Genomic DNA, 13903 nt, shown 5'->3' on the forward strand with positions numbered 1-13903 from the left:
GGAACCTCTTTCTTTTGCAAATTGCTTACTCTCCGGTATGTCTTTATCAGCAGCATGAAAACAGATGAATACAGTCTTCTACTGGTTAAATCCATATGTAGTTGAGCAATTCCAACAGCATCCCTTTACACATCCCTTTTATAGATCATAAAAAAAACTTAAGCAAAATTTCTGATGATCCGTAAAACTTGTCTTAGTCAATCTCTGCTATAAGAGTACTAGAGACTGGGTAGCCTACAAAACAAACACTGATTTCTTACAATTCTGGAGGCTGGGAAGTCTGAGATCCAGATACCTACGGATTCAGTATCTGGGGGAGGGGGCCCACTTCCTGGTTTGTAGACAGCCACATTTTTGCTGTGTCTTCCCATAGAGAGGGAGAAAGAGAGAGCCAACTCTCCCATCTCTTGCTAAAGGCACTAATCCCATCCTGATGCCTTCATCTTTGTGACATAATTGCTTCCAAGTGCCCCATATCCTAATGCCATCACATTGGGGATTAAGATTTCAACATATGAATTTGGGGTGGACACAAACATTCAGTCCAAAGAACTTTCACTCAACCAAAGCATGTCCTTTAATATACAAAAAGGAGTCAATAAAAGACGTCTTTACGTTGGCAATTCAGCTCCCCAATCCACCTAAAGCATAGTCAAGTAGTAAACAACCAATTCTTTATACAGATCTGTGCAAACAAATGAGAGCTCATGATTAAGAGCAGTTATTCACTACAAAAAGCATTCCTAAGGAAATTTCCACCCCTGATGTGTTTATATTCTAAGTTGGCAAGGGGGAAGAAAAACATTGGTTCTTTTTTTTTCTCTCATTTTCTTGATACATAAATTGCATGGAAAGGAACAGTTATTTGTTAGAGGGGATGGTCATAAAAGAAGGCTCAGAGAAGAAGTGTGCCTCTTTGCAGCAAAGAAGATGAAGAAGCTCTGCAAGATGTTTCTAGCCCTGCAAAATTTGGTCAAGTTATCCTTGACACTCTTCCACTAAAAACACCTAAAATTCCAGATTAAATGTAAGAAGTATTCTCTTAAATGCATGGCTAGGTTTATGGGAAAAAAAAAAAAAAAAAAAAAAAAAAAAAAAAGGCCAGGTGTGGTGCCTCACGCCTGTAATCCCAGCACGTTAGGAGGCCGAAGCAGGTGGATCACCTGAGGTCAGGATTTCGAGACCAGCCTGACCAACATGGTGAAACCACGTCTCTATAGAAAATACAAAAATTAGCCAGGCACGGTGGCAGTCTCCTGTAATCCCAGCTGCATGGGAGGCTGAGGCAGGAGAATCACTTGAACCCACCAGGCGGAAGTTGTAGTGAGCCAAGATCATGCCACTGCGTCCCAGACAGAGCAAGTCTCCATCTAAAGAAAAAAGAAAAAAAGAAATGGAAATTCTAAGACGTCAAAAACAAAGCTAGATGAGGATTTATGGGAGGAAAGAAAGCCCTGAGGCCTAAGGCCAGCAGCTGCCTGAGCATATTCTGCTAACCGTGGGAAAGCAGACCTTCAGTATTAGTTGCATAGCTAGGGTGCACGCAAGATGAGCATTTCCATCAGAAACCCTGAAACGGTGAACTAGAAAAAAAACCAGTCCTGTAAAGGCGCCAGTAGGAAAATGAGTCTGTCTCAGTTTCAAGTCTAGGTCAAAGGGGGAGGGCTCCTCTGAAGCTTCTTAACCACAAGCCAGGCCTTAAGCAGGTTTGTGGCTTCAATTAACACCACCTCCATGGACAGAAAAACTTCAAACTGAGTATTTAATCCAAAATAGTCACAGATGGGTGGTGTCTCCAGGAGCCTGACAACAGCAAACTAAAATCTTCACCCACACGCAGGTCCTCAAAGAATTCCCACTGACAAAGTTTCAAGAGGCTTGAACTTTTAATCAAAAACCACATTCACGTGAAGAAACAGGTCTCCATGACTGAGAGCAAACAGATTCCAACATACAGCAGACTAGCAGAAGCACCAGATTTTAAAAATTATCAGATACACAACATAAAGTAAGTATGCCAAACATATTTAAATTTAAAAAAAATTAAGAGTAAAAAAATCAAAAAATGATAAAGACCAAGCAAATTTGAAAAATAAGAAATTGAAACTTCTAGAAACAAAAGCAGAAAACTTGACTCTTAGAAACTCCATGAATATGACAAACAGGCGGTTAGATGTAGTTGAAGAAAGAATTAGTGGACTGGAAGATAGAACTAAAGAAATTACTCAGAATGCAGTGGAAAGATAGAGAAAAATCCAAAATATAATGTTAAGAAACAAGGAAGGGGTTCTAGAGGAAATGCTAGAGGAACAGGGGAGATGTAATAGTTTGAGAATTTCCAAATTTAGTTTAAAGAACAAATTCTCAGTTTGAGGATTCCCAGTGAATTCTAATCTGGATTGTTACCCTACACATGCATAGCTTTGTCCTCCAAATGTACCCATTAGTTTAAGTCAGCGGAGCAGCAGGCTCGAAGTATTATGCTAGTGAGTCACTCTACACATAGAAGAAAACAGAAGGAATAATGAATAAACAATACTATCCTACAATAAAGACTAATTTCAGAACACACAAAGAGAGGTAAAGCTAAAATACTCAGCAACAATAGCACATAAGCTAGAAGGAAAATTACTAGAGTAAAAATATGTCATAAGGTCCTGGTATTCTTTGGAAGGAAAATAAAGATAAAGATATTTTGAGGCAGAGTCTCACGCTGTCACCCAGGCTGGAGTGCAGTGGTGAGATCTTGGGTCACTGCAACCTCCACCTCCTGTGTTTAAGCGATCCTCCTGCCTCAGCCTCCCAAGTAGCTGGGCTTACAGGCATGCACCACCATGCCTGGCTAGTTTTTGTATTTTTAGTAGAGACAGAGTTTCACCATGTTGGCCAGGCTGGTCTCGAACTCCTGACCTCAGATGATCTGCCTGCCTCAGCCTCCCAAAGTGCTGGGATTACAGGCGTAAGGCACCACACCCAGCCAGGACATTAATTTAGACTTCATGAAATGTGCTTATTAGAGTTTCAAGGCTAATTATTAAAATACTAACAACATAGTTTAAATCTTGAACAGTAGACTATGCCTTCTCCCCTCTGGACAGATAAATCCACTCTTCAAGGGAAATCAAGTTCTAATCAGAAAGTTACTTGATGAGTAGGGAATCAGATTATGGAGGGTAGAGTTCAAGGCTACAGGAAGCTGTGATTAAAAAAAAAGATTGGAAGTTTCCAGTCTGATGCAGCCAGCCTGACATGAGGAACATATTCCAGATTTATTATTTATTATTTACTTATTTATTTTTGAGACAGAGTCTCACTCTGTCACCCAGAGTGAGTGCAGTGGTGTGATCTCGGCTCACTGCAACCTCCGCTTCCTGGGCTCAAGCAATTTTCCTGCCTCAATCTCCTAAGTAGCTGGGATTGCTGGCACCCACCACCATGCCCGACTAATTTTTGTACTTTTAGTAGAGACAGGGTTTCACCATGTTAGCCAGGCTGGTTTCGAACCCCTGACCTCAAATGGTCTGCCTGGTTGGCCTCCCAAAGTGCTGGGAATATAGGCATGAACCACCATGCCTAGCCCACAGATTAACATTTAAATCTCATCTAAAAGCAGTATCTCCACAGTACCATTTAGACTAGTGCTGACCCGAATATCTGGGTACTGCTGGCCAAGTTGACACATAAAATTCATCACATGGCTGGATCATGAACATGTGTAGCTTGGAGGAAGAGCCAACGGGGTGTGCTGAGAGGAGAGCTGAAAGGAGAGATTTTGTCCCCACGCACCTGGAATTATAGGGATGCCATTAACCAAGATGGAGAGACTGCCAAAAAGCAGACAAGGGAGGTAGAGTCAAAGCATGAGATCAGGGGTTCAGGCTTTGAAGTCTGAGACATCTATCAGACATCCAAATAGAGGTGCAGCTGGATATATGAATCTAGAGTTCAGGGGAGAGGCTCCGGCTGGAGCTAAAAAGCTTCTATCATCTTCTCCATGAGCCTTTTGTAAGATTTCCCACACAGTTCCTAAATTAAAACAAATCCTTTGTGCCCCAGTTTGGGGTATGGGAAACAATGATAATTAAAAACCGAGTGGGCTTAAAGTGTAAGGAGATGAGCTTTGCAGAGGAGGCCACAGGCTAACCCAGGCTGGGTGACGAGGGTTGAGCAGGAGCCTGCCAGCTGAAGAGAGGCTGGAGGGAGAGTAAACAGATCGCCTTCACTGAAAAGATGAAAGTGATACTAAATCAGGATCGCCCTGGAACATTGCTGCCACCCAGGCGCACAGTATTGTGACCAATCGTTTCTCAGAGACATGGTTTGTGAACAAGAAGAGCAAAAGCATGATGTCTCCTTGACGAGCACGGCTCCCAGAGTCCTTTTTCGGAGTGTTCATTCTAGCCCCACAGTTCTAACCTAGGACAAGTAATTTCATTCCTCTGCACCTCCCTTCCTTCAAATGTTAAAATAGAATCGCACTCCTGCCCACTTCCTGGGGTTGCTGGGAGAACTAAATGCTATGACTGCATTACCCAGAGTCCCTGCTCCATAAATATTAGCTCTGATCATGGCTATCTGTCTCTCCGACTTCCAATGCTGTAAGAGCCTTAGATCCATACCCACTTGTATCACCAGCTCACAGGTTAAGCAAGTGTCTGACGAGTCAAATTGAACAGGAAAGTGGCACATCGCATGGCATGAAGGAAAGGAATGCTGTTCCTTGAACTCGCCTGCACCTGACCTTGCCTCTTGCCCTCCTGGGTTAATGCTTCTGCCTGTGCCTTGGGTCCCAGACACGCTCACCTTCTCAAGAACTGCGCTTTTTTTTTATGCCTCTCTTTCCTTATCTTTGGCTTTTCCGTAGATCCTTTCCCTCTGCATTTTAACATGCCCAGAGGTTTCCCACTTAAACACGAATGAAACAACTCACCCTTTCACCCCACTGCCCTCTCCGGTTTTCTTCCAGTTTCTAAACTTCCGTTGTCAGCCAAACTTCTTCTTTGTGTGTGTGGGGGGGAATAGACATGTGATAATGATACTTTAATGATTTTTTTTTTTTTGACATGGACTTTTACTCTTGTCACCCAGGCTGGAGTGCAATGGCGCAATCTCAGCTCACTGCAACCTCCACCTCATGGGTTCAAGTGATTTTCCTGCCTCAGCCTCCCGAGTAGCTGTGATTGCAGGCATGTGCCACCACACCTGGCTAATTTTTGTATTTTTAGTAGAGACAGGGTTTCGCCATGTTGGCCAGGCTGGTCTCGAACTCCTGAACTCAAGTGATCCTACCACCTCGGCCTCCCAAAGTGCTGGGATTATAGGTATGAGCTACTGCTCCCAGCCTGGATCTTGATTTGAATGCAAATGAGAGTATGTGTATGTGTCTAAGAGGGTGACAGACTTGGGGGAAGCAGGCTGCATGAAAAGGGAGAAAGGGGGGAAAGAGGAAAGAGAAAGGGAGAGGAAAGAGAAAGGAGAATGAGAAAGGGAGAAAGAGGGAGGAGGAGAAGCAGAGGGGGAGCACCAATATCTCCCCACCACCTGGAACCTTCTGGATCCTGTGGGGCCCTGGAAATGATCTGCCTACGGCTTTAGACATGGAGACTTTAGGATGCCATCAGAACACCCTCATTTTGGCAGACCTCTTGGGCCATTATGCTTCTCCATCTCACTCAAAAATTGATGGTGGCTTTTCCAAGCTAGCTTTCATTTGCCTTGAGATTGTCAGAATTACCTAGTAGCTTCCATTTTTCTCGCCTCCTCTCATCAATGCCAGTATTGCTTTCATACTCTAAGGACTGCTGTCTTTTATTACCTTCTCTTTCATGATGAGTTAACTACACACACACATACACACACACACACACAGCTCTCGGGATCAGAAAAAATGTCGTCTGGAAGGAGTGTAAAAGCACTTGTAAACTTTATTTGTAAACCACATACAGTCTAGAAAGAGCGTCAAATATTTTCCTTCTTTTTTCTTTTTTTTTTTTTTTTTGAGACAAAGTCTTGCTCTGTCGCCCAGGGTGGAGTGCAGTGGTGCTATCTTGGCTCACTGTAGCCTCTACCCCCCTGAATTCAAGTGATTCTCCTGCCTCAGCCTCCTGAGTAGCTGGGATTACAGGCACCTGCCACCATGCCTGGCTAATTTTTGCATTTTTAGTAAAGACGGGATTTTTACCATGTTGGCCAGGCTGGCCTTGAACTCCTGACCTCAGGTGATCTGCCCCCTCAGCCTACCAAAGTGCTGGGATTACAGGCGTGAGCCACTGTGCCCAGCCAAATATTTTCTTAAAAGGTACACTCTAAAGTAATTCAAGGGCTGGGTGTGGTGTCTCACACCTGTCATCCCAGCAGTTTGGGAGTCCCAGGTGGGCGGATCATGTGAGAGGAGGAGTTCAAGACCAGCCTGGCCAACATGGCAAAACTCCATCTCTACTATGAATATAAAAATTAGCTAGGTGTGGTGGTGGGCACCTGTAATCCGAGCTACTCGGGAGGCTGAGGCGGTATAATTGCTTGAACCCAGGAGGCGGAGGTTGCAGTAAATTGAGATGGCACCACTGTCCTCCAGCCTTGATGACAGAGCAAGACTGTCTAAATAAATAAATAAAGTAATTCAAGCAGAATTTTAAAATAAAGTCTTCTCCAATTTTTTCTGAGCAAGGAAAAAGAAATCAGCATTTGTTGCGGATGTACAAAATGCCCAGGACTGCACTAGACTCACCTCTGTCTCCGTGGTATGTGATATTCCTAGCAATGCTTGGACACAGAGACCAGCGTCCTCATCTCACAGATGGGAAAATAAAAAGAAAGGGCCTGGGAAGATGACATGCCTTCACTGCTAAGTAATGAAACTGGAATCTGAGCTGAGCTCAGTCTTTTTCAAATGCATTAGACTTTTTCCACTCTAGGAAAACTTCCTCATCTCTGACTTCCAGGTAGACTCAGGTTAGTAAGTGTCACATCACAGAAGGCTCTAGCCAAGGCCACAATGAGGAAAGCAAGGATTTTAGTACATCAATTCCACCTTTTCTGCCCATGATTTCACAAAGCAGATGGTTTGATATGAGCTTAATGTTTTTGTCTGGAATTATTCTACCCGAATGTAGGAAAGGCAAGGACAGCCCTTCACCTTCTGGTAAAATCCAGGCCTCAATTTATCTTGCTCCCTCCATTTTAATCTCTTCATTGAGGGAAAAAAAATGCTAAGTGACTCTTGTCCAACATGAGTTTAGTGGTCAAAGGCAGAGTAGAAATTACTTAGATGATGCCCATAGTAACAATATACTCATGATGACAGCCATATTATTCAGGATAAAGTCCAGGCAGCTGAAACAGATAGACTCTAAAAGATAGTGACTCACAGAAAGTCCTTGTCATATAGGCAGTCCCAAGGTTCGGGATAGTGAGAGGGCTCATGAAGTCACTTGAGGACCCAGGCCCTTTCCACCTCGTTGCTCTGCCATACTGCAGGGCACTGTCTTCTCCCATGGTCAGTGCTGCGTGGGAGCACATGCACATTCCAGCTTGTGAGAAGAGGAATGAGCACCGCTGCAGGATGAGGGCTTATCTTCCATGCTGAGGATGGCCTAGAAGCTGCACTATCATCACTGCACACGATCTGCACTTGGCCACAAGGCCACACTCGCAGCAAAGCAGACAAGAAGTGTAGTCTCTCCCTGAGTCCAATGGCAATTCTGTTCCTGTGGAAGAAGGGAAGACCAGATTGTAGTGTCCAATTATTAATTGCAACGTCTGCCATAATAACAATCATAGTTTACATCTGTACTTTGCTTTACAGTCAACCAAATGCTTTCCTACCCTCCAAGTCACCTAATCTAACAACAAACTTTTGAGTAGACACCGTTTCTCTCATGTTATACAGGAGAAAACAGTACAAAATGGGTTAAGGAAGTAGGGTAAGGCCTAAGTTGGAATTTTAAATGCTCAGTGGGAATGAACTTCCTGTGGTGACTAAATATTGGCAGAACCCAAAAGAAAAGCTTGTTCAATTTGTTCTAAGAACCTATGAACTGAGAAAACAGAATGACAAGGCAGGGTCTTTGACCCTAAAGACTTCACAACAGCTGGGGAGAGCAAAACAGTGCTTGCAGTATATAGGCAAGCCTTGAAGATATGAGCTTTGCGGGTTTGGTTCTAGAATAAAGCAAGTATCTTGATAACGTGAGTCACATAAACTGTTTGGTTTCCCAGGGCATATAAAATTCATGTTGATACTATACTGTAGCCTATTAACTGTGCAATAGCATTATGTCTAAAACAATGTACATACTTTAATTTAAAAATAGTTTATTGCTGGCCAGGCGAGGTGGATCATGCCTGTAATCCCAGCACTTTAGAAGCCTGAGGTGGGTAGATCACAAGGTCAGGAGTTTGAGACTGGCCTGGCCAACATGGAGAAACCCTGTCTCTACAAAAATTAGTCAGGCTTGGTGGTGTGCACCTGTAATTATGGCTATTGGAGGAGCTGAGGCAGGAGAATCCTTTGAATCCAGGAGGCAGACGTTGCAGTAAGCCAAGATCGTGCCACTGCACTCCAGCCTGGGTGACGGAGTGAGACTCTGTCTCAAAAAAACAAAACAAAACAACAACAAAAAAACCCCAAAACAAACAAAAACAACAAACAAACAAACAAACAAACAAGCAAAACCTTTATTGCTAAAAAATGCCAGCAATCATCTGAGTCTTTAGTGAGTCACAGTCTTTTTGCTGGCTGAGGGTCCTTCCTTAGTGTTGATGGCTGCTGATTGATCAGGGTAGGGTTGTTGAAGGTTGTGTTGGCTGCAACTGTTTCTTAAGGTAATGATAAAGTTTGCCACATCAACTGACTCTTCATTTCACAAAAGACTTTTTTGTAGAATTTCTACATAATATATTTAATCCTTTGGTGTCATTTCAACAATGTTCATAGCATCTTCACCGGGAGTAGATTCTATCTCAAGAAACCACTTTCTGGAAGCTTAATCATAAGATATTATGAACACAAAAAAGGGAAGAAGAGACACTGGGGTTTATTAAGGGGAGAGGGTGGAAGGAGGGGCAGGAGCAGAAAATATAACTATTGGGTACTAGGCTTAATACCTGGGTGATGAAATAATATGTACGACAAACCCCTGTCACACGTTTACCTATGTAACAAACCTTAACGTGTACCCCCTAACCTAAAAGTTAAAACAACACTTTCTTTGCTTATCCACAAGAAGCAATTCCTCATCCATTCAAGTTTGATCATAAGGTTGCAACAATTCACTCACATCTTCAGGCTCCACTTCTCATTCCAATTCTCTTGCTGTTTCCACCAGATCTGCAGTTACTTCCTCCACTGAAATAGAAAACCCCTCAAGATCATCCATGAAGGTTAGAATCCACCTCTTCCAAATTCCTATTAATATTGATATTTTGACCTCCTCTTGTGAATCACAAATGTTCTTAATGGAATATAGAATGGTAAATCCTTTCCTCAAGGTTTCCAATTGACTTTGCCTGGACCCAACACAGGAATCACTATCTATGGCAGCAACAGCCTTATGAAATGTATTTTAAATGATAAGACTTGAAAGTTAAAGGGAGCGGGAGTATGAGCCAGAGTGGTCGGGTAAGCAGTTTGGCAGGAAGGACAGTTACAGAACAGGTAACTAAAAGTGACTCAGGTCAGAGCAGGTGATCAGGGTGAATCAGGATGGAACAGATGACCAAGGGAACCGATGTGAACTGATTAGAACTGGTGGAAAAGGTTGTTTACTGAAACTATGAGGAAGCTGAACTTTAAAACAGAGGACAAAGAACTGAACATACTGACATACTGATTCTTTGAAGAAAATTCCAGAACTCACCATACCCAACAATTCTCTCCTGTTGGATTTTTTTTTACAGCTCTTTCTCTTCAAACTTCCTTAACATGTCTTGGCTTAGTTGTTCTGCTTAATTTTCTAAAAGAAGCAGCTTCTCTGAATAAGGTGGAGAGTTAAGGGAGGTTCTAGTAAGTGCTGCGTTTATGAGTCTTTCCAACAGCCCACAGATGCATGCTATGACGCAACACCCAACCAGAATGCGTACATCCACTACAGGGCTATGAGAGAAGTGAGAATTGAGGCTATGATTCCTTTCCATTTACCGAACCGTTTTTCTAGCCACCTTGTGAAGGGGTCATTTATCCCTAAGTTTGGACAGAGCAGTTAGACCTTGCAATGCCTTTGTTAAACTTCCATCTGGGAGGTATCGTTTGAGATGAAGGTACGACACTGGGTTTTAATCACGATGCAAATTCCTCCTCTTTCTGCTAGTATCATGTCTAAAGCTATTCTATTTTCCCAAGCTATCTGGCTAGTAGCTCCTAATTGCTCAGCTGTTCCTTTAACAGCATCTCTAGTGCAGTTAATAAACCACTGTTGGTTGTAATAAATGTAATTTATCCAATCTACATTCTTTTTTTTTTTTTTAAGATGGGGTCTGACTCTGTCATCCAGCTAGCATGCAGTGGTGCCATCTCAGCTCACTGAAAACTCCACCTGCCAGGTTTAAGCAATTCTCTGCCTCAGCCTCCCCAGTAGCTGGGATTACAAGTGTGTGCCACCACGCCTGGCTAATTTTTTGTATTTTAGATGGGGTTTCACCATGTTGGCCAGGCTGGTTTTGAACTCCTGATCCACCACCTCGGCTTCCCAAAGTGCTGGGATTACAGGTGCAAGTCACCGCAACGAGCCCAAATCTACGTTCTTAATGTCACCTACCAAAATATTGACTCAAGTCTTGCAGCCATTTGATCTCAGCCTTTAAATTTATCTGGTACCCTTCGTGGGACTCCAATTGCATCTAAATAAACGTGAGAGTCAAAACACACATAAGGGGCTTCTCGTGCTTTACGATGCTGTTGTTTTTTTTTTTTTCCTTTCTCTGGCTGATGAAATGCCAGGGTGAAAGGCATAGCCAATTGGACTAGAGCACAAGTGCCACTCCAGTTACTTGGCGGAGGGTCCGGTAAAGGTCCACCACAATACCACCATAATCTGCTTGGGGATGAACAAGGGCTCGTTGGTAAGCTCTTGAGAAGTCTTAAACTCATTGCATCACTTCAGGTCTCCAAGGAACGCTCAGTTTCCTCCTTGTCGTGAGAGACACGAAGTGAACTTAGTGTTCAGAGATAGAAGCAGGCTGACCGGTAGTGTATTGCACTTCAGGAGATAGCCGAGAGAGAGCTTGGCATGACTTGTTACCCCAGGCTGTAGAATCCTGGAAAAGAATTACCATACAGCCCATGCCTGGTCAACTGGAAGACTGTCCTAGTGGAATGGGGACATCTGGGCCTCTGGCCAGCCGTGCACACAAGTATAACAATTGCTTTTGTTTAACATACAGATGGCATATTTGATTCATTCCAACCAGGCATTTGCATCTTGATATCCTGTCTCTATTGCTAAAGTTGGTTTTAAATCATTTACTTCTACAACATCTACTTTGGTCCTATCATTGAGTATGGAAGGATGACAGTTTGATCAGAAGGTCCAAAAGGAGAAGAGGAGGAAGGGGGTGAAGAAGATGAGGGATTAATAAGATGCATTTCAAAAGACCCTTTGAGGTCTGTGCCAGCAAGGTTGGCTCCTGTGCCACAGCAACCTAAAGTGGGTCGGGATTGGTAGGGTTTAGTAGAGGTAAGAAGAGAGAACTGCGCTGGATCGCATTGGTACTGCTGACAATTAGAAGGAACGCTTTCTTTGGTAAAACGGACGAATGGTTTTGGAAAGGTGAAGCCCTTTGAGGAAGTCCACCCTTCTCCTCAGTGGCCCATTGGACGTCATCCCAGGAGGGACAGTACCATCTGGAAACTCGACCTTATTTAGTTCCCAAAATTTGAGAAATGTGGGGGGCTTGGTTTCTATGATGCAAGGGTCGCGTAAGTCAGAAGTTACTTTGGAAGGACAGATATATTTTTCTGAGGAGGCCAGTTGCTTTTGGTTTTGGAGATCCCCACAAGGTGTGGTGAGACAGGCATCAAATGTGATTGTCGGAGGGAAAGGTGACCTGGTTACATTAATAATGAGGTGGTCAGCAGTAGAACATGGAAGGAAGGAGTAATAAAATAAATGAAGGCGGGTTAAACTTTTCTTAGCTTTAGTTTGGTAGGGTTTCCTCCCGGACTACAGAGCCTTCTTGACTTGGGTGTGATGAGTCCATCCTCTTTTTGCTGTCTGGTCTGTGGTTTCAGTAGTTAGGAGAACTAGGTAAGGTCCTTCCCAGGCTGGTTCGAGCTTTTCCTTCTCTCCAACTTTTGATGAGGACGTGGTCCCCAGGCTGATGCTGGTGTACTGGAAACTCTAGGGGTGGCACCTGTGCTAAAAGACCTTTTAGTTCTGACGGAAGAGAAAGTGGAAGATACACCAAGTATATAATTTCTGAGAAACTGATCTTTTCTTTCAAATGTAGGAAGATCAGTGGTAGAATGTAGATAAGGCAATCCATAAAGCATCTTATAAGGGGATAGGCCATGTCTTTTTGGGGAGCAGTTCGGACTCTCAACAGGGTGATAGGCCTTTCTACTTTCCCTGATGAAGGTGGGTGCCAGGGAGTATGACATTCCCATGTTATATCCAGTACCTGAACTAATTTCTTAATGCCATGTGCAGTGAAATTAGTCCTATTATCTGAATCAATGTTTTTTTAATTAATCTAAACCTGGGTATAATATTTTCAACTAATGTCTTGACTACATTATTAGCAGCTGTACTTAAAAAGGGAGTAACTTCTACCTACTGAGCAAGGTGATCTACTATTACTAACAGATACTTTAGGCAACCAATTGGGGGCATCTCTGTGTAATCAATCTGGATACTTTGGAATGGCCTTAAGCCTGGATTCTTTCCCCCAAGGGGTAATCTTTTTATAGCTTATTAGTTTTCTTACCTACTAAGCAACTATCTGTAACTTGTTTGGCCTGGGTATAAATTCCTATATACCCATAAACTCTGAGAACTGCATCACACACGGCCTGGGGCCCCCAATGGGTCCCTTGATGCAGCTGGAATAAGATTTCCCTCATAAAGTGTTTGGATAACATTTCTTTCTGGTCTGGCACTATCCATTTTGCTTCTGAATTCCCTTCAGCACCTATTTTCATTAGTTTTTTAGACCAAAGAAAGCCAAACACCATTTTATATCTGACAAAGCTTCCTGTATGATTTTATACTACATAAGCTAAATTTCACCTTTATATTAGTGTGCTATGAATGTTAAACTCAATTTTAATATATCTTGTAGTCATATTTATCCAATCTTAATGTCTGACCATAAGTTAAGATTTTTATAGACTCTTTTTAACCCTTTATAATTTTTCTTAAAGAACAGGTTAGTTCTTTAAGAAAAACCCGTTTTGCTTTTATTTTAATGTCCAGTTTAAAGAAACACTGGATGGTACCCCTTTAACTTTAGCCAATATGTTTACATAAACAGAATTTTCTTTATAATTAACATTTCAAAGCTTGCTTAAACCTTTAAAACAATTTTTTAGCCTTTTAATATAGGTAAAAATTTACATTCTTATGCTTCCTTATAATCCTTTTACCAAAAGTATATTTTGCCTTCCTTACACACCTTGCCCATAAACTGTTTCTTCTATAGTTGTACATTTAGGAGGCCTAATTACTTTTATTTTTATTTTATTTTATTTTTGAGATGGAGTTTCACTCGTTACCCAGGCTGGAGTGCAATGGCATGATCTCAGCTCACCACAACCTCCACCTCCTGGGTTCAGGCAATTCTCCTGCCTCAACCTCCTGAGTAGCTGGAATTACAGGCACGCGCCACCATGCCCAGCTAATTTTTTGTATTTTTAGTAGAGACGGGGTTTCACCATGTTGACCAGGATGGTCTCGATCTTTTGACCTCA

At 42.6% G+C, this 13903-nt stretch overlaps 1 protein-coding gene across 2 annotated transcripts in view; it reads right to left on the bottom strand.

The window, feature by feature from the left end:
- Positions 1 to 7217: 7217 nt before the first annotated feature.
- The window catches only part of LOC116538877, a 30461-nt gene continuing 23775 nt past the window's right edge, over positions 7218 to 13903 (bottom strand). Inside the window, exons 1-2 of one of the 2 annotated variants that reach the window (XR_004263818.1) lie at positions 10755 to 10888; positions 7218 to 7706 (exon numbers count right to left, since the gene is read on the bottom strand). Coding sequence is in view for 1 of the 2 variants with exons in the window: in XM_032261437.1 (XP_032117328.1) it covers positions 7427 to 7706 (280 nt within the window). In the remaining variant the exon portion in view is untranslated. Of the gene's footprint in view, positions 7707 to 10754; positions 10889 to 13903 lie in introns of those variants that run through there. The other variant, XM_032261437.1, reaches the window with a different exon arrangement.

This window comes from Sapajus apella, unplaced genomic scaffold (assembly GCF_009761245.1).
Source record: "Sapajus apella isolate SASKATOON/1434 unplaced genomic scaffold, GSC_monkey_1.0 scaffold123, whole genome shotgun sequence".
Lineage (NCBI taxonomy): Eukaryota > Metazoa > Chordata > Mammalia > Primates > Cebidae > Sapajus > Sapajus apella.